Raw genomic sequence first — 18,799 nt, 5'->3', positions numbered from 1 at the left:
AGTAGACATCTAAAACTCAACATTTTAAAAATAGAATTCTTTGTTTCCTCTACCTCCTTTATAACTGTAGAGGGCAATACCAGTCCCTCAGGTTCAAAGCCTAGGAGTCATCCTTGGCTTCTCACTATTTCTGACTCTTATATCCAATCTTTTGCCAAGTTCTGTTGATTGTACCTTTGCACCATTTCTCAGATATGCTTCTTTTTCTCCTCTGACATTCACCATTCTGGTGCAGATCCTCATCTGCTCATACCTGTACATTGTAATAACGTGGCGCTTGGTATACCTGTTTATCATAAATCTTTCCTAACTCCAATCTATCTTCCGTTCAGCTTTCAAAATAATTTTCCTAAAGTCTAGGGCCTATCATGCCATCTTCCTACTGGATAAACTCTTGTAACCCCTTCTCCAAGATCATATTCAAAATGAACTGCTTGGTGTTCAAAGCATTTAATAACCTATTACTCATCTTTCCTGTCTTCTTAAATCTTCTCTCTCTCTCTCTCTCTCTCTCTTTTTCTCTCTGTCTCTCTGTCTCTCTCTCTCTCTCTCTCTCTCTCTCTCTCTCTCTCTCTCTCACACACACACACACACACACACACACACACACACACACACATCTTTTGATCCTGGCCTCTTTTCTCTTCCTGAGAGTACAGTTCTGACTATTTTCAGGGGGTTAGAATGTTCTCTCCTTAACTCTACCTCATGGCTTCTCCGGTTTTCATCAAGTTTTTATTAAGAATTACCTACAACAGGAAGTTTTCCTAATCCCACTTACTTCTAGTTCCTTTTCTCTGTTGATTATTTTCTATTTATCCTTAGTATAGTTTGTACAAATGTGTTTGCATGTTGCCTCCTCTATTAGATTGTGAGCTCTTTGAGGACACGAATTGTTTTTTGCTTTTCTTTACATCCCTAGTCTTATCACAGTGCCTGACAAATAGTAGATGCTTAGTAAAAGTTTACTGACTGACTCTTAGCACTATACTTCAAAGAGATCTAAAGAAGAAAAGTTTCATATATATATATTTTTTATAGTAGCTCTTATTAAAATGGGAAAGAACTAGTAATTAAGGGAGAATCCATAATTCAGAAATAACTGAACAAATTATTATAAGTGAATGTAACACAATACTATTGTGCCATAAGAAATAATGAAATAGGAGGTTTCAGTTAAATCTTGGAAGATTTTTGTGAACTGATGTAAACTGAATAGCCAAGGAAAACAATTTATATGATAACTCTGTAAAAACAAACAACCTTGAAAGACTAAAGAACTCTGACCAATGTAAAGTGTAGAGAGTCACAGTCAGTGGGGAAACTCTGGGTAAGGTATAAGACCCTTCAATCCAGAGGGAACCTGGTAACAATGTCTGGTTTGGCTTCCCATCGCTCCTAAGGGCTCTTGGCCTTCCTGAGAAATCAGGGAGTGGTGACAAACTGTGTTGAGATTGAAACAGAGTGATAATAGGTGGAAGAGTGATACCAGGTGGCAAATTATATACAACAGCAAGTTGTTTATGTGGTCCCACGTGCACAATGTTGCTTTTGTTACATTATATAAAAGGTTAAGTCCTTGAAATAAACGGATTCCATTTTTCCACCATCCTCAGGAGTCCCGCCTCATCACTTCTCCACAAGGAAGATATATTTTAATCCCCTGGCATGGGGACTCTAGAAAGTAGGACACAACAGTAAAGACAAACCATAATTTCAGAAGACCAATGTTGAAAGATACTAGCAATATCCTACTAGAGAAGTGATGCAGTAGGATTACAGACTGAACATATTTTCTTTAGACATTTGTTTTGCTTGACTATTTGTTGCCAGGGTTTTTTTTCTCCCACCCCCTCATGGTATTATAGAAGAGATAGGATAGAGAGAAATTTATTTTTTATTAAGGAGTAGCTATGATGCACTAGTTGGTAGAAGTGAGACTGGAGTCATACATACTGGAAAACAATTTGGAATTATGTGAGTTGGTAAACTGTTTATAGCCTTTGACTCATGATTCCATTATTCAGCAAATATCCCCAAGGAAAAGAAAAGTAGAAATAAAGTTTCTATGCTTTTATTTCTTTATATCATAGCAGTGTGTGTGTGTATGTGTGTGTGTGTGTGTGTGTGTGTGTGTGTGTGTGTGTGTGTGTGTGAGATAGCATTATTGGAAATAGAATGTATGCCCAGGAATAGCTGATAAATTATGGTATGTGAATTGTACCATGAGGAACAATGAATATTTATGTTCTGAATTCTTTAGAATTCAGAGCAACATGAAAACTTAGTATGAAATGATATAGAATAGAGAAAAAAGACAAAAGTTGGGGGAAAATATACACAATGACACCACAATTAAAATTAAGGCAACATTAAAGGCATTTGAACTTGGATCAATTCAATGACAAATTCTACTGTTTGATTATGACTTAATAAACTGCAGTAGCTTCCTATTACCTACGGTATCAAATATAAAATCATATTTTCAGCTAAAGCCTCGCATAATTTGACCCTTTGCTTTTTTCCATTCTTTTTTGCTCTTATCCAAGTCTATATACTCTGCATTTCGTTGGCAATGTTCTTTTGCTCTTTGAAAACAAACACTCCATCTCCCAGTTCATTAGCAGTCCTCCATGATTCAAACTCTCCCATCTCATCTCCGCCTCGAACTTCCTTGGCTCCCTTTGAATGTCTGCTAAATTTCATCTTCTGCAAGAAGTCTTTCCCATGTCATATCCAATTTATCCTGCCCATTATGTTTATATATAACTGCTTGTTTGTTGTTTCCCCATTAAAGTAAAAGGGAGCCTCTTAAAAGTGGGAACTGATTTGGCTTTTCTTTGTATTCCCAGTGCTTTGCATAGAAGACAATTAATATTAGGGAATTAGGAGGACAACAGATGACAATTTTTAAAAAATAATTTGACAGGTACAGTCACAGTTTTAGTCCATTATATTTAATTCCTTTTATTAAAATGGAAGATATGAAAAGATATCTCAAGATATGAATATGATATTTAAAAAGCATCTATTTTTAAAATACTATAAAATAATTTTTAAAAAATTCTGAGCTTTGTATATCTGAAAAATATTTCTTTCTATTGCTCAAATTAAAGAATTAAATGAAGGGATTCTGAGCAATGGAGTAACAGAAAACATTTTTAAGATTACATGGTAATTTATTTGGATCAATCATTATGCTAATCAGATTTCTAAAGAAGCAAACCAAAACATGGTCTGGTTTAGACCAAAAGCTTAAGCATTGACTAAGAAAATAATGTTGTAAGTTTTGAAGGATTATTAAATTTCAAAGATCATTTGTTTGATTATGGATTAGTGATAATTTATTTAAATGTTAAATGCTTGCCTCCCATCACTTTTGTAATCCTCTATCACAAAATAATACACCAAAATTAAGAATTTTTTCTAGTATTTATTTATATTTTGAATATTAATTTTTTCTCTATTTTTATTTATCTATGTTGCTTTTCTATTCCAATCTGTCAAAGTATTATACACCTTCAACAATATATACACCTTAAGGTTGATATAAGTTCATAAATTCAGATATAAGTTCATAAATTTGAAAAGGACCTCAGAGGCCTTTATACCCTCTCATTTTACAGATGAAGAAATTGAAGCTCATTTTAGTAGTAATCTTCAGAGACAAGATTTTAATTCAGGTCCTATTACTGACTCTGGCATCTGTCCTCCTTTCACAAAATCACATGCTTCTTCATGTGTTCATCAATGGAAATTTTGCTCAACTGCTCTTTGTTGTAATTAACAAGGGATATTTACTATGGATGGTCACCTCAAGAAACAAATGTACTTGAGTAATATAGGATTAAAGATCTAGAGATGGAAGGGTCCTCTAATGCAACCACCCCAATTTTCAGATAAGAGAAATGAGGTCTAAGTAGATGAAATGACTTTCCAAGATTTGAGAGATAGTACATATCAGGGATTTCAACTTCAGTTTTTTGACTGTAGAATCTGTCACTGCTCTTTCCATTATATTATGCTAATAGCTAATAATTGGTTTCTATGCAAATGAATAAACTATAAATTTCAGAGATGTGTTTTATTTCCTATCTTAAGTTTCAGCAGATGGGGGCACTATCCAGTATACCAAAAGGAACAGTGAAGGTTATGATTAAATGATTCTCCAATCCCAAGATAGCTAACTGCAATTAAAAATACTTTGTTTAAATATAGAGAAAATAGAAGGCAATTTTTAAATTAAATTATTCTTCCTTTTTCCTTAAGGATATGAAAAAAAATACCTTCCACTTAGCTTCCTTTATTTAGAGAGGGGAAATATCTCCCCAAAAAAGTACATTTGCTTTCAAAAAACAAATCTTTCAAGATTGGGAACACATAGAACAGGGATAAAATTGTAAATTTCAAATCAGTGCAATCACTCACTTGGATGGAATAGATCAGAGTATGAAGGAATCTAAGTTGGTTTTAGGTAAAAATCAATACATAAGAATTTACTAAGTATTTACTTTATGCTAAGCATTGTGCCAACGATTGAGGATAAAAGAAAATGTTAAAAAAAACAGTTCCAATTCTAAGGAAATATATTCCAATGGGAAAGGCGAGATGTATCTATATCTACACCTATATATACATACATATGATATATACAGAGTAGATCAAAAGGGAAAGTGACAAGACCTGGGGTGGGGGTCAGGAACACCAAGAAAGGTTTCTTGCAGAAGGTAGAACTTGAATTGGGTCTTATAAGAAGTCAGGAATTCTAAGTCATATAAGTAAGATGACTGATTATTCCAGGAATAATCAAGTGCAATGAGGGTACAAAGATGGGAAATGAAGAATCTTTCACATGAAAGACAATAAGTAGAAAAGGAGGGCTATCGTGTAGACTATAAGGAAAGGAGTGATATGTGAAAAGTCTGAAAAAGTAGGAAGAGCATGTTGTAAACAGTCATAACTACAAATAGAAGAGTATATGTGATCCTTAAAGTAATTTGGAGCCACTGGAGTTTATTGAGGATAAGGATGTAACATAGGTAGTTCTACTTATACTTTAAGAAATTATCTCTTGCATTTTTGTAAGTGATGAAATAGAATGATCAGTAACTTAAAAGGGTTTATAATAGTATTAGTGAGAAGTGATGAAACCCTAAGTAGGGCTGGGAATCTCAGGAGTTTGTTGTTTGTCCTGTGCTCTTGAAGAGAACCGTGGCATCAGGGATGTGATGCCAATGACATGCAAATGAACTGGATTTAAATGAGGGAGAGCTGTGGGAAATCACCAATCTCATTTTCTGCTCCAGAACCATTGAGTTCAGAGGCAAGATAAAGATCAAGATGATTGGAGAGTCCCTTAATCTCAAGAGTAGATAAAAGAGGACACATACAAGAGAGGTTGTATAAAGGTAGAATAGATGATATTTGGCAACTAATGAGATATGTAGTGTGAGCAAGGACAAGGAGTCAAATAGGACACTGAGGTTGTGGATTTGGGTGATTAGGAGAATAATGGTATCCTCCAAAGTAATAGGGTAATTCATAAGAGCAATTGATTTGGGAGGAAAGATAATTTTAGTTTTAGATTTATTAGTTCAGTACATAACAGAGAATCAAGACAATATTAGTGGGTATAAAAAATAAAATTATGATAAATTGCAAAGGGATACAGAATGAAGGAGAAATCAGCTGACTCTGAGAAATCAGCTCTTTTAACACTTTAAAGAAACATGATTTATCATATTATCATATTACTCAATTATTTATTGCCATGGAATGAAAGAGCAGAGATATTTGAATTTCCCCTATGTTTGTTTAGCCAATATTTGAAGCTTCTTCCCCAATGAACTTTTACTACTGCCAAGTAAAATTGAATAATTCGAATTTTCAGAATTGTTCAATTAGAACAGAGGACAAAAGAAATGAATAACATGGATAATTCATGAAGAACCATGGAAACAAAGTCACTTTTGATTTGAGAAATTTCTTTTAAATTCAACAATTAAATTGTAAGTCCCCCAAATAAGCCAGTTTTCTTCTTTTAAATTTTTAACTCAGTTGTATGTAATAGAGCCAACTGCCAAGTGTTGGTATCAAATCATTTTGTAATTGTCCCAAAGTGTTTATCACAGAACAAATTGTTAATCTCAATTAATAATAACACCCTCCCCCCTTTAACACACACAAATAAATCCATTCAGTTTAAAGATTCTGGGAATAGAACCAAGTATCTCTCTCTTATACCTGCATAATTCCTCTAGAACAACACATTAAAGACCTCCACAATTGCCCCATGAGGTAGATAGTGAAAATATTATTAGTCTCACTTTAGAGATGAGAAAATTGAGGCTCAGGTGTGACCTGTTCTAAAACATATTATTAAACAAAGGAAGTGAGAGGCTTTTTGTTTTCTTTTTTGGCTCTGATAAAAACTACATTCATACAAAATCCAACACATTATTTTATGACTATAACCATAAATTATATAAACAGTTTTATATATACCACAAATTATGTATGCAATTTATATCTATATATTTATCTTATCTATCACTTATATATATATTTTAATCTTTATCACTAGTCATAATAGATTTCACATATATAAATAATATCAGAATCTCTGAGAATCTCAAAATCAGAAGTGACTTGAGATCATTGAGTACAACTTTTATTTAAATAAGGATCTTTGTCTACAATACATACAAGTTATCAACATTCATTTGTTAAACACATTTATTTAAGGGTTAGATGGGGAAGGTCCACAAGACCTGAGGAAGTCCACTTGCTTTTTTGGATAGCTCTAACTATTAGGAAATTTCTTTTTAGGTTAAGCCTAATTTATTTATTTGTAGTTTCTACCCATTGAACCTAGTTTTATTTTCTGGGCACAAGCATATATAAGCTAATCAGTTTTCACATGCTTGTCTTTTTAAATGCTCAAAGAAATCCATTATTCCTTCACAGAAAGCTATTCTAAATGCTTCTGTGTTCTTCAATTAATTCTCATACAGCATGATCCTGATGCCCTTATTTAGTCAGATTGTCCTTCTTTTTGTACTTTCTAGTTTATCAACATCCTTCTTAAAACATGGTACTCAAAACTTAAACTCAATACTTCAAATTTGGTGTAACCAAGGCAATACTGAACAATACCACCATCTCCCTAGTTTTGTACAATTTGCTCTCTATGTAAATTGTTTGCATTAATTTATTCATTTACCACAGTAGCTCACATATTTAGTGGTGTTGAGAAACTCATATTTGCTAATTCTACCCCAGATGAGCCAATTAATTACATGAGAGTTCATATCAATGGATGCTACCTCACAAATATATTGTGTTTTGTCCCCAACCTTGGTTACAAGGTGAAGGACTAAAAAAGGACAAATTGAACAGCTAAATATATCTCTACTACTAAAAATGAAAACAATAAAAATATTAGGCTTGAAGTAAGGAAGATTCATCTTCCTGAGTAAAATAAAAATTTACCAGCTAGGTGACTCTAGGCAAGTCACTTAGCCCTGTTTGCCTCAATTTCCTCATCTGTAAAATGGGGTGGAGAAGAAAATGGAAAAATATTTGTTTCTTTGTCAAGAAAATCCCAAATGGGCTCACAGAAACCAAACAATTGAAACAATTGAACATCAGCTACAATTATTTGTATTTAAAGTACATTTAGCCAGATAGAATAAATAGTAGTAAAATTTTTTTTTGAAATGCATCAATTGATGTACTGGATTCTTCTAGTGTTAAAAATTATGTTGATTATTCCAAAAGACTTGTGCTATAAAGAGCCATCCACATACTATAGAGACTGAATGTGGATCAAAACATAGTATTTTCTCCTATTGTTGTTTGCTTGGTTTTTTTTTTTTTTTTTTTTTTTGTTTTTCATCTTATTTTTCTTGAGCAGCATTTTTGTACTGATTCTTGATAATTTTAGTATGGGATTTATAGGCAAAATTCTCCTCTTTTTTTAAAAAAATTATTTGTTGACCTATTGTCAGAATGTAGCTTATTTGTTGTGTCTATAAATTTTCATCAGAGGTTTTGGGAATTATCGCTGTTGATTGTAGCTCCTGTATTGACTATTAATACTATTAATATTGACTCCTCAGTTATCACTATTAAGATTTTCTCTGAATCAGGCATTTTCCTTCCAGTGTGAAAGTGAAGATGTGAAGTTCCTTCATTGGACACAGGGTCAGTCTATAGGAAAAGTCATTTAAACTCAAACATTAAATTAAATCCTTCCCCAAGGGTGTAAGCCAGAGCATCAGCATACTTATAGAGAGCTGAAAGCTCTACTCCCAGTATTACTCCATGAGAGAGAATGATGAACAAGGATATTAGGATGGAGCTACATAGATAAATTATCGTAAAGGAAATAGTTAAAAATAGGTGCTTTAAAAATCTATAAGGCTGAACAATAAGCATGCTTTATATTAAATTTTTCATGTTATTGATTCCTAAGATGTTGACATATGCATTTTAAAATATAAAAATATAAAATTTAAATATAAACATTAGATCTCAGATTTTATTGGTATGGGGAACTTCAAGAAATTTGTTTTATTGGTCCATATCAGAACCTTCTTTGTAATGGATAGGTTTTTAAGTATTTCTAATGCCTTGGGAGGTGAAATGATTAATCTAGGGTCATATGTATATGTATGTATATGTCTTGAATTCTGGATTTACTGGCTTCAAGAAGAGCCACTACATTATTTTAGCTCTTATATTTAAATATAAGTACAAAAATTCAATCAAAGCAAATCAATGGTTTGGGGATAATATACACTTTAATTTTCTTCTCTTTTGGCACTTGATAAATTGAGATTTTCAGAAGTGTAGTTATTACCAGTGCAGAAGTGTAGTTATTACTAGTGCAACTGGAGCAAATTTTAAACTATCTCTAACTTGGAGTCTTACTTGCCTTACAGTCAACGATTAGTGATTTAGTTGTAGTCATAAAGTAAATTAGTCTGCAGGATTTGAATTTAGATCTTATTGATTCCAATTCAAGTACTTGATCTACTTTACCACAGTATCTGGATAGAATTCATTTTTAATTATTTTAAAAGTGAAACTATTGTAAGTATTGATGCTTTTCAGATATGAACTTTGTAAATAATTATCTGAGAAATGCACTTAAAACTTTACTTTTTAAAATAGCTTTCTTTCTTTAAAATACAAAATAAGAATTAGTCTTCTGAGAAGAACTGGAAGAAAGGTTTAAAAGCATAAAAAAATTTCAGGATATTTACCTCATTAAGTTCACCTTCTGTATTAAGGAATTCTGTGACTCCACTGATAAGCTTGGAATTCATAAATAAAGCTTCTCCATATCTTCAAGAAAAGGAAATATTTTAACATCAGCAGAGGAATGATTTAAGAAGTTTCATGAAGAAATTTAATAAATCTGTTAAAGAGTTTATCCACCTAAATTCCACATCCTCACCCCCAGCTTCTGGCTAATGCCACCAGATATTGGTCAATAACTTTTATTTCTTTGTTTACAGAATCCATAAGATGAAGAGATTCTCACTGCCCAGCTTCCAGGCATGCAAACATACTTCATAGGAGACTCTTTGAATTTTGAGTTAAAATTAAACTTGACATGCTAAAATGGAAGTTGTCAATTCAGGTTTTTTTGTTTTTGTTTTTGTTTTTTTGCTGAGGCAACTGGGGTTAAGTGGCTTGTCCATCGATTCAGTTCTTAAAGAGGAAAACCTGAAAGCTTTTGAGCATTTAAGTAATACAGCTGCCTGCAATCAGAGGTCAGCTAAAGAATGAAAGACCAGTAATGTATACGATTTTGGAACATAACCTAAGCTTACCATTCTTTAGAGAATATCCTACTTATCTTTACCAGTCTATTTTTGCTAGTAACGGTCTTCAGATTAAAATGTTTGTACTTTCAAAGCAAACTAACCTTCCCTTTATAATTGATGATAACAGTAGCATCTAGCTTTTGGATTTCAAAATAAACTAACACAGCAACTAGAAAGGGATATTTTAATGGGTACATTTCCTTTTCCAACATTTTTTTCTTTAAAGAAAACCTTCTCTCTAGACAGTTGTGAGACAATTAAATTGAGGAGGGAAATAATTGCTCTCAGATAATTCTTATCCTTCTATCCAGTATTTATATGCATGATTATAAATTCAATTTTAATGTACCACAGAGATAATCACTGAATTTAATTAATGTTCATTACAAAATATCCAAATTTTAATAAAATCAAACATATAGTATTGAAGAAATCTTACCACAAAACAAGGAGTCCCTAGAGGGAATAAAATTGTCTAGAAACCTGAAAAATTATGTAGGTTCCCTTAACCACAAAACTATCTATTTTATGTATTATCAGCTAGTTTTTTTTTTAAACATATTTGACAGAGGGTTACAGGATAAGAGCCAGATAAGACCATGGAGATTATTGAGTCCAATTTCCTTTTAGAGTTGAGGAAACTGAAGTAGAGAAAGGTAAAGGTCACACAACTGTTGTCTGAGATAAATCTTGAAGTAGGTCTTCATGACTCCAAGTCTAGCTCCCCTGTGCACTACATACCATGTTGCTTCCTGATAATCTTTCATAGATAATTAAAATTTTGTCTTACCATAATACCAACATACTTCCTTTATGTTCAATTGTTTCAGTTATGTCCAACTTAGGGTATTGCAAGTAATTCTAAGTTTCAAAGAGGTAGCCCCCAAAGCTCTGCCTGATCCATCAAGAGGTCCTTTTTTTGGCTTTTGGCAATTTCAGAAAAAGTGGGATTCTCCTTCCATTGTGTGGCACCATTTATATCTTTATTCAGGTATAAAAGAGTTATCTTTTGTTTCTACCTGGTATTTAATATCTTCCATTTATCTCTGAAAAACTTCCATGCAAGATCTCTGCCATGTGGATTTCGAGCTACATGGATTATGACATCAATTGCATCTTGGTCCAACACCACCTCAGAATTCAGTGACAGATTCAGAAGCCTTTAAATATAAAATGAGAGTAGGAAGATAAGAAGAAAATGATTCTTAGTTGATATTTTTTTTTAATCTGAGACAATATTGTTCTTAAAAAGCATAATTGAATTTGTCATATCCTACAAAGAAGAATATAGGATCAAGGGTGTCAGATTAACATTGTTTAATAAGAACCAAATTAACTGACTTAAGAGTGAATTTTTAAAAACTTCTAGACCAAACTGACTAGGCCTGTAGACTTAATACATGACATCCTTGAACTACATGATGAACTGTGTTTTTCAGAACCACTCTCTAAGCATTGCTATTTATTCGATCATTTCAAATGAAAAAAAAAAATGGTTAGTGTTTCTAAACTGGAATCCCTTCTTTTACACAATAAAAATTGTGGCCATAATTGTTTTCCTTAATTCAGCTGGCTGATATTTCTTTCATACTTAAAGTCTCCATGATTCTTCATTAGAACTTTTCATAACCTTTCTGTGCCTAAGTGGAATATTTTGGAGAGATGCTGGGTACCAAAAAACAATGGTCAGTTCTCTGATGAAGAGCTCATTGAATGTAGCTAGGCTGATCCTTGGCTTAAGAGACAAGTATAGCTCCCAATCTTTAAGTTTTCAGGACTGTGAGAGGAATCACTCAACTGGCAGATTCCTTGAGGTCTCTTGTTGGCCAGGACATCAGAAAGGGACTTTAGTCAAGAATGCTAATATGACCACACATATATTTAAGGAACTTGAATGACCCACCGATTTAATAAGTTTCTGTCATCACTACAAGTTAAGGCTTCCAATAATATTTTCTTCTCAGATATTGCTGTCATGGAGTGGAATTTCATCCAAATGAATTCCCATACATCTTCATCTAATAGTGAAACTCCCGTACAATAGACGATGTCTCTGACATTAAGAGGTATTCTAAAGAAGTAACACATAGTGGTGTTCAATGAATAAAGTTTTATAAGTCAACTATACAGAAATCTCTTTTTCAGTCATTGTGTAAAATGGAATATATAATCTTTAAAATGAAAGTAACATTAAAATAAAGCCTTCACTGAATACATAATTTAACCATGGTGCCAGGGACATAGTACAGGATAGGGACTGGATCTGTGATTTCTTTGTTATAGGGAATTCCCAAGTGAGAAAACTCCTACCAATGCAGGTTGGTACCTTCTCCACGAAGTATATTTTTAGAAAGCTCCTGGAGTCACACAGCCAATAAATGTTATCGAGTAAAACCTGAATCTAGAACTTCCTGGAGGGTTCAAGACTAGCTCTCATTACATTACTCTGCATTGTCTCTTGATATATAGTAAGTGCTTAATAAATGTCTTTTGGTTAATTGGTTAAAAATAATAAGTATTTGAGAATATTTTCTGAATAAATGAACTTATTTTATTTCCTTAAGTTATTTGTAACCCTTGGTTTAAGTATCATCTCAAACACTTACTAGCTGTATGACCCTGGGCAAGTCAATTAATTTTTGTTTGCCTCAGTTTTCTCATCTAGAAAATGGGAATAATAATAGCACACACTCACATCTCAATAATGTTGTAAGGATAAAATGAAATATATATTTGAAAAACACCTAGCACATTACTAGCACAGAGGTGTTACATAAATGCTAGCTATTTATATTATCATTATTATATTGTTCAGCTTATGTACTAACTACTACAAGGCCTTTTCTGCTCATTTTCCTTATTGCCACTCCTTTCCTGTCTCCCTCTTAGTACCATTCTTCCTTCTACTCCTTAAACTACTCTCTATTTACAGCATTCATATTTTATATTAACATCTCTTTGTATATGTTGATGCTTCTCTATAGAAAAAAGCTTCTTGAAGGAAATGTTTTATTTTTGTCTTGAATTATCAGTACTTCCCACAGTGCTTGCACATACACAGTATTGCATTGGTATTTTAAATTAATCTTTTAAATTTTAATTAATTAAATTAATTTTAAAATTAATTAAAATTAATTAACTTTAATCTTAAATTAATTATGCAAAAATAATTATTTTTTCTGCCTCCAATTTTGGAATTATATATAAACTTCTTTTTAAAATCAGTCAATATGTGAAAAAAACAGTTTAAATGCCTTAAGGAAAATTATAATAATTTATATTTGCCCTCATCCACAACGGATACATTTCCCAGCGATTTCTCTATCATGCATCTAAGAATGACAAGAAACAGCAACCAAAAAGATTGGGTGCTTAATTAAGCAAAACTAGAAACTCTCTCAAAAATTGTAGGATAATTCATTCTACAAATAATGTTGCATATAGAATTCTATGGCTCAGCTTATTAACAGATATATTACATTATGAGTAGCAGACCTTTGGATTCTGTGAATGAAGCAGGCAATATTTTTCTTTATTCTCTCATTGAACCTGCCACTAAATAAAACCAACTAATTTTAGGATTAGCCATTAAATTATGATGGAGTTGGTGAATTGTTTTACTGGATTATTGTGATTTTTAGATATTAGCCAATTGGGTTTTCAATGCTTTTTTGTTTTGTTTTGTTTTGTTTTGGTGCCAGCAATTTTTCTTTTAATTGGAATTTTCTTAGATACCTCATAGTCATCAAACTTTTTTTTATGAAAGAAAAAAATACAAAAATGCAAAAATATTTTGAAGACTTGTAAAGAAATGCATTTCTACTTTGCTGAATTCTTGCTAACCTATTATTAAAACTTCTTTGTTGTACGATTAATAATGAAGACAAAATACTTTCTCTGAATTAAAGGAAGCTAGTTTTAGCTTCTATCAGGAAGAATTAATTCTGAGATTAAGTCTCTTGCCACTGGTAAAGAGCCAGAGAATAGGAGAAGATGACTAGATGCCATCCTCTGGCATGTAGTGACAGTGAAACTGTCTATTCTGGTGTCTGTAGAAGTTTTTGTTGTTGTTTTTGTTCAAACTACTTTGTTTCTACTTGAAACAAAACAATGATATTGTGATAGAAAAACTAATAGCATTTAGACGGCACTTTAAGGTTTGTAAAGCACTTTATGAATATTAATCTCTTATCTTTGTGGCAACTCTGAAGGTAGATGACATTATTATCATTCCTATTTTATAGATGGGGAAACTGAGGCTAAGAAATTTTAAGTGACTTGCCAAAGTTAACCCAGATTGGCAATAGCTGTAGGTGATTTCAACATGGGTTTTGCCTCAGGTACAGCATTCACTGAGCCATATAACTGCCCTGAATTTGTGGACACAATTAATCACAGTCCATAGAATAGTAAAAATATAGAGAAGATAACAGTGTCAACTGGGGAACATCCTATTAAAAATCAGGCTTTCTCCAAAAAGTGAAAGTTGTATTTCTTTTGTTTTTATAAATACTTCATATAATTGGCAGGGAAAGGGGATAGAAAGAGAAAATTTTGTCTTTGTTGCTAGATATGGATTGTGCATTTAGAATTAACCAACAACCTAATATTACAGATAAGGAAACTGAGGCTGGTAGAAATTAATTTGCTGAAGGTCACAAAGAAGTCACAAAACTAAACTTTTGCTCATTTTCTTTGCTATATTGTGGGATGGAAATGAAAGTCTGTGGATTATTTTGAATCAACATTAAGATCTTAAAAGAGGCTTGAGTCCCTGAGCAGTTGGGGAGATCATCCCTGACTCACAGAATTCCTGCACTGCTTAAGAAGATATCCAGTCCAACCCATCCAACCTACATCTGAATAAGAATTCCCTCTATGTCACTGATCACAGATTTATACCTGAAAAGGACCTGAAATCGCATCAGAAGATAATTTACAGATAAGGAAACAGAGTGAGAGAGTAAAGTAATTTTTTTAGGCTGACACAATAAAGTGTCTGAGGTAGGATTCAAACCCAAATCTTCCTGATAGAATCAGTATTCTGTTGAGTACTCCACATTGCCTCCAACAACATAATAACAACCTCAAAATAATTAACAGTTTTTTGTACCACATAAAATATATTAATAAAGCATAGATAAAGTACTATTATAATTTCATATAACACTGAAAAAGCTGAACCCCCCCCCAAAAAAACAAAACAAAACAAAACAAAACAAAACAAAAACAAAAAAACAAAAAAACAAAAAAAAAAAAAAAACAACACTGGTGTTCACGACCATACAGCTACTAAATGTTGGAGGCAGGATTTGAACTCACATGTTCCTGACTCCAAGTCAAATTACCATTCCCACTATTCTCTAAACCTTACCAACATATCCAACAAATGATCATCCACCTTTGTTTAAAAGTAATAACAATATCAATAATAATGATAATAATTTATATAGTACTTTAAAGTTTGCAAAATGCTTCACATAAATAAATCATCTCATTTGAATATATCCTTTAAGAGGATACACATTACTTTACAAAACTTTATTTCACATTAATTATTAGGAAGTTTTTCCTTATTCCAAGCCTAAATTATCTTTTTTGTAGTTTCTACAAAGGTTTCTTGGTCTATGTCTAAGAAATAAAGACAATAAACTTAAGCTTTCCACACAATATCTTTGATGTCTGATAACATTTTCTCCTCAATCTTTTCTTTTTCTGGTTATATAACTTTGGTTCCTTCAACTAATTTTCACTTGGAAAGGTTTGAAGGCCTTTTACTATCTTGGTTGCAACTCCTCTGGATGTTAGCCAGCTTATCAATATCCTTCCTAAAATGTGGTTCATAAAGAGGAACACAATCATACAAATTTGAATTGACCAGACAGTGTTACTTGTTCCTCCCATAATTTCATCGTGCTGCTCAGCTCAGAGATCCATAATGACTTTGGCCTCACTTCCAGTTCACTAAAACTTTGAGATTTTTGTCAGCTCAAACAATCAAAAGTCATTTATTATACACCTACCTAGGCACTGGTTAAGACAAAGATGTAAAAGTTCCTGACCTCAAGGAGCTTATATTCTATAGTGTAAGATAAAAGGTACATATATTTGCCTCTTAACAAAGTACCTGGCACATAGTAAGTATTTAATAAATAATTGCTGATTTGCATATTGATGTTGTTAAATCATGTCTCACTCTTTGTGGGTTTTCTTTGGCAAAGATACTGGAGTGTTTTGCCATTTCTTTATCAAGCTCATTTTACAGATGAAGAAATTGAAGTAAATGGAAATAAGTGACTTACTCAGGGTCACACAACTAGTAAATGTCTGAAGTGGAATTTGAATTCAGGATTTGACTCCAGGCTCAAGTGCTCTATCAACTGTGCTACCTAGTTGCATATACGTGTAGATAAAAGAAATATATATGATGAAATCTATTGATGAAATCAATATCTGAAGAAAACAGGAAAAATCTGAAGTAAGTTTTGAAGAAAAGGAAAAATTTTAAGAGGAGCTGTCCAGGCATGAGGACACAGCCTATACAAAGATGGAAAATGGAATATTGTGTGTGAAAGACAGAGGAGGGTCAGAATGGCTGGAACAGAAACTTTTGAAGGAGTGTAAACAATAAGAAACCTGGAAAGATATTTAGGGTATACCCAGATTGTTAAAGACTTCATATGCCAGAGCAAAGTTTGTATTGTATTCTAGATGTAAAAGAGAGACACTGGAGTCAGCTGAGCATAGGAGAAACATAGACCTGTGAAATTGAATGAATCCAAGTATAAGTTTTGGCACTTAGACTTATTAAATTTTACCTTAATAGGTTTGGCTAAATGTTCTATTCTATCAAGATACATATGGATCTTCATTTTGTCATCTATCATGAAAGTTGGCTGGCTTGGTTTATCATCTCCTGGAAAATTAATAAGCCTACAACTTAAGTCCTTTTCCAAGTCACTGACAAAAATGTTGATATCCCAGTAATGGCAATGAAATACTTATAAACATTCTACTGGCATTAATATATTTCTCAAAGGAATTATGTATACACAATTTTACATACCAATGTGCTATGTTGTGAATGTTATTGCTTAATCAAATTAAAATAGGGAGCTTCTTTATTCACATTGATTAGAAGATTAATTTCCAAAATTATGCATTCTTTATTTCTTTATCTCTTTCATGTAAATTAAAATCCTTAAGACCAAATGAAACACTCTCTGTCTGTCTGTCTCTCTCTCTCTTTTAATGCATGAGCAGCAAAATCGGCATAACCTATGGTGATGAATGGTATAAATGATTCCTATGAGAGGCCTACAATTAGCCATGCAGACAGAGGGGTTTCCTCATTATGGAAATGAAAATTGTTTATGAAAAAGTGAATATCTTCAAAATCACTTCTCTTTAATTGCTGCTTCAAAAATTAACCTTTTAATTGAATTTTTTCACATTTGGGTGAAAACTTTTTTCTCCTTTATTTAATCACTTGAGTATATTTTATAGGGTACAGATGATGCCCAATAAATAGAGAGGGTCACCACCAAGAAGCCCTTATTGTGATGAATTCATAAGAGGACATGGGTAAAATCTAGCACTGTAGATGGATAGGGCTGGAATGGTGCTCTCCATCCATGGAATGGATTCTACCATTGTCAACAATCTTTATTAAGTACTAGATACTGTTGTTAAGTACTGCTGAAAGCTAATGGATGAGTACCATTAACCAATTATAATGATTTTAGCATTGGGCCTGAGATTCCTCACTGTAACATCTCTCTATGTATATAACAGCTCTATGATTCCTTGGTTATTTTCATTAGCAATTGTATCAATAATATATTGAAATATGGGTTGAAAATAAAAATTCAAATATTAAGAATTTAGAATGGATGAATTCATAAGATGACATGGGTAAAATCTAGCACTATGGATGGACAAGATTAGAATGGTGCTTTCCATCAGTGGAAGGAATACCTAAATGGGGATCTCAACTTCAATACAGTATTAAATCTTATCCTGCTACTTCTGCACAGTCTGCAACGTTTAAGTTTCAGTCCCTAACACATAGGACATTGCAATTTTATTAAATAAAACAACTGCTATTTTATTTCTTTTTTATAAATAGGTTCATACTTAGGCTCAACTTACTATGAACAATCACTCCCCTTCCTATTTTAAGTAGTCATATAAGAAAGCATCTATCAGAATAACAAAATTAACATCTAAAAAACATGCAATTTCATTGTATCATGCCAAATGATTTTTTTTACTACTACTGGGATAGATTTAACTTTACCTTACTAGTATCAGGTAAAGGCTTATATAGGTGACAGATAAATTCCTTAATAACTGTACTTTGGGGATGGGGCAAAAAGTTAAAAAGAAAAAGTAATTCTAAATGCCCATTGACTTTATTTTTTTTTTTTAAGTTTTTTTATTTAATAATTACATTATATTGACACTCATTTCTGTTCCGATTTTTTTCCCCTCCCTCCCTCCACCCCCTCCCCTAGATGGCAAGCAGTCCTTTATATGTTGGATATGTTGCAGTATATCCTAGATACAATATATGTTCGCAGAACCGAACAGTTCTCTTGTTGCGTAGGGAGAATTGGATTCAGAAGGTATAAATAATCCGGGAAGAAAAACAAAAATGCAGATAGTTCACATTCGTTTCCCAATGTTCTTTCTTTGGGTGTAGCTGCTTTTGTCCGTCATTTATCAATTGAAACTCAGGTCTCTTTGTCAAAGAAATCCACTTCCATCAAAATATGTCCTCATACAATATCGTTGTCGAAGTGTATAATGATCTCCTGGTTCTGCTCATTTCACTTAGCATCAGTTCATGAAGGTCTCTCCAAGCCTCTCTGTATTCATCCTGCTGGTCATTTCTTACAGAACAATAATATTCCATAACATTCATATACCACAATTTACCCAGCCATTCTCCAATAGATGGG

The 18,799-nt window shown here is 32.7% G+C and overlaps 1 protein-coding gene across 1 annotated transcript in view; it reads right to left on the bottom strand.

Annotated features, from left to right (window-relative positions):
• The window catches only part of TRHDE (thyrotropin releasing hormone degrading enzyme), a 621,602-nt gene that overhangs the window by 4,232 nt on the left and 598,571 nt on the right, over window positions 1–18,799 (bottom strand). The window contains exons 16-18 of the mRNA XM_051961259.1: window positions 11,740–11,907; window positions 10,856–10,996; window positions 9,270–9,351 (exon numbers count right to left, since the gene is read on the bottom strand). Of these exons, the coding sequence (XP_051817219.1) occupies window positions 9,270–9,351; window positions 10,856–10,996; window positions 11,740–11,907 (391 nt within the window). The remainder of the gene's footprint in view (window positions 1–9,269; window positions 9,352–10,855; window positions 10,997–11,739; window positions 11,908–18,799) is intronic.

This window comes from Antechinus flavipes, chromosome 5 (genome assembly GCF_016432865.1).
Source record: "Antechinus flavipes isolate AdamAnt ecotype Samford, QLD, Australia chromosome 5, AdamAnt_v2, whole genome shotgun sequence".
NCBI lineage: Eukaryota > Metazoa > Chordata > Mammalia > Dasyuromorphia > Dasyuridae > Antechinus > Antechinus flavipes.
The sequence above is the reverse complement of the archived record's forward strand: the minus strand, read 5'-3'. Positions and strand labels throughout refer to the sequence as shown.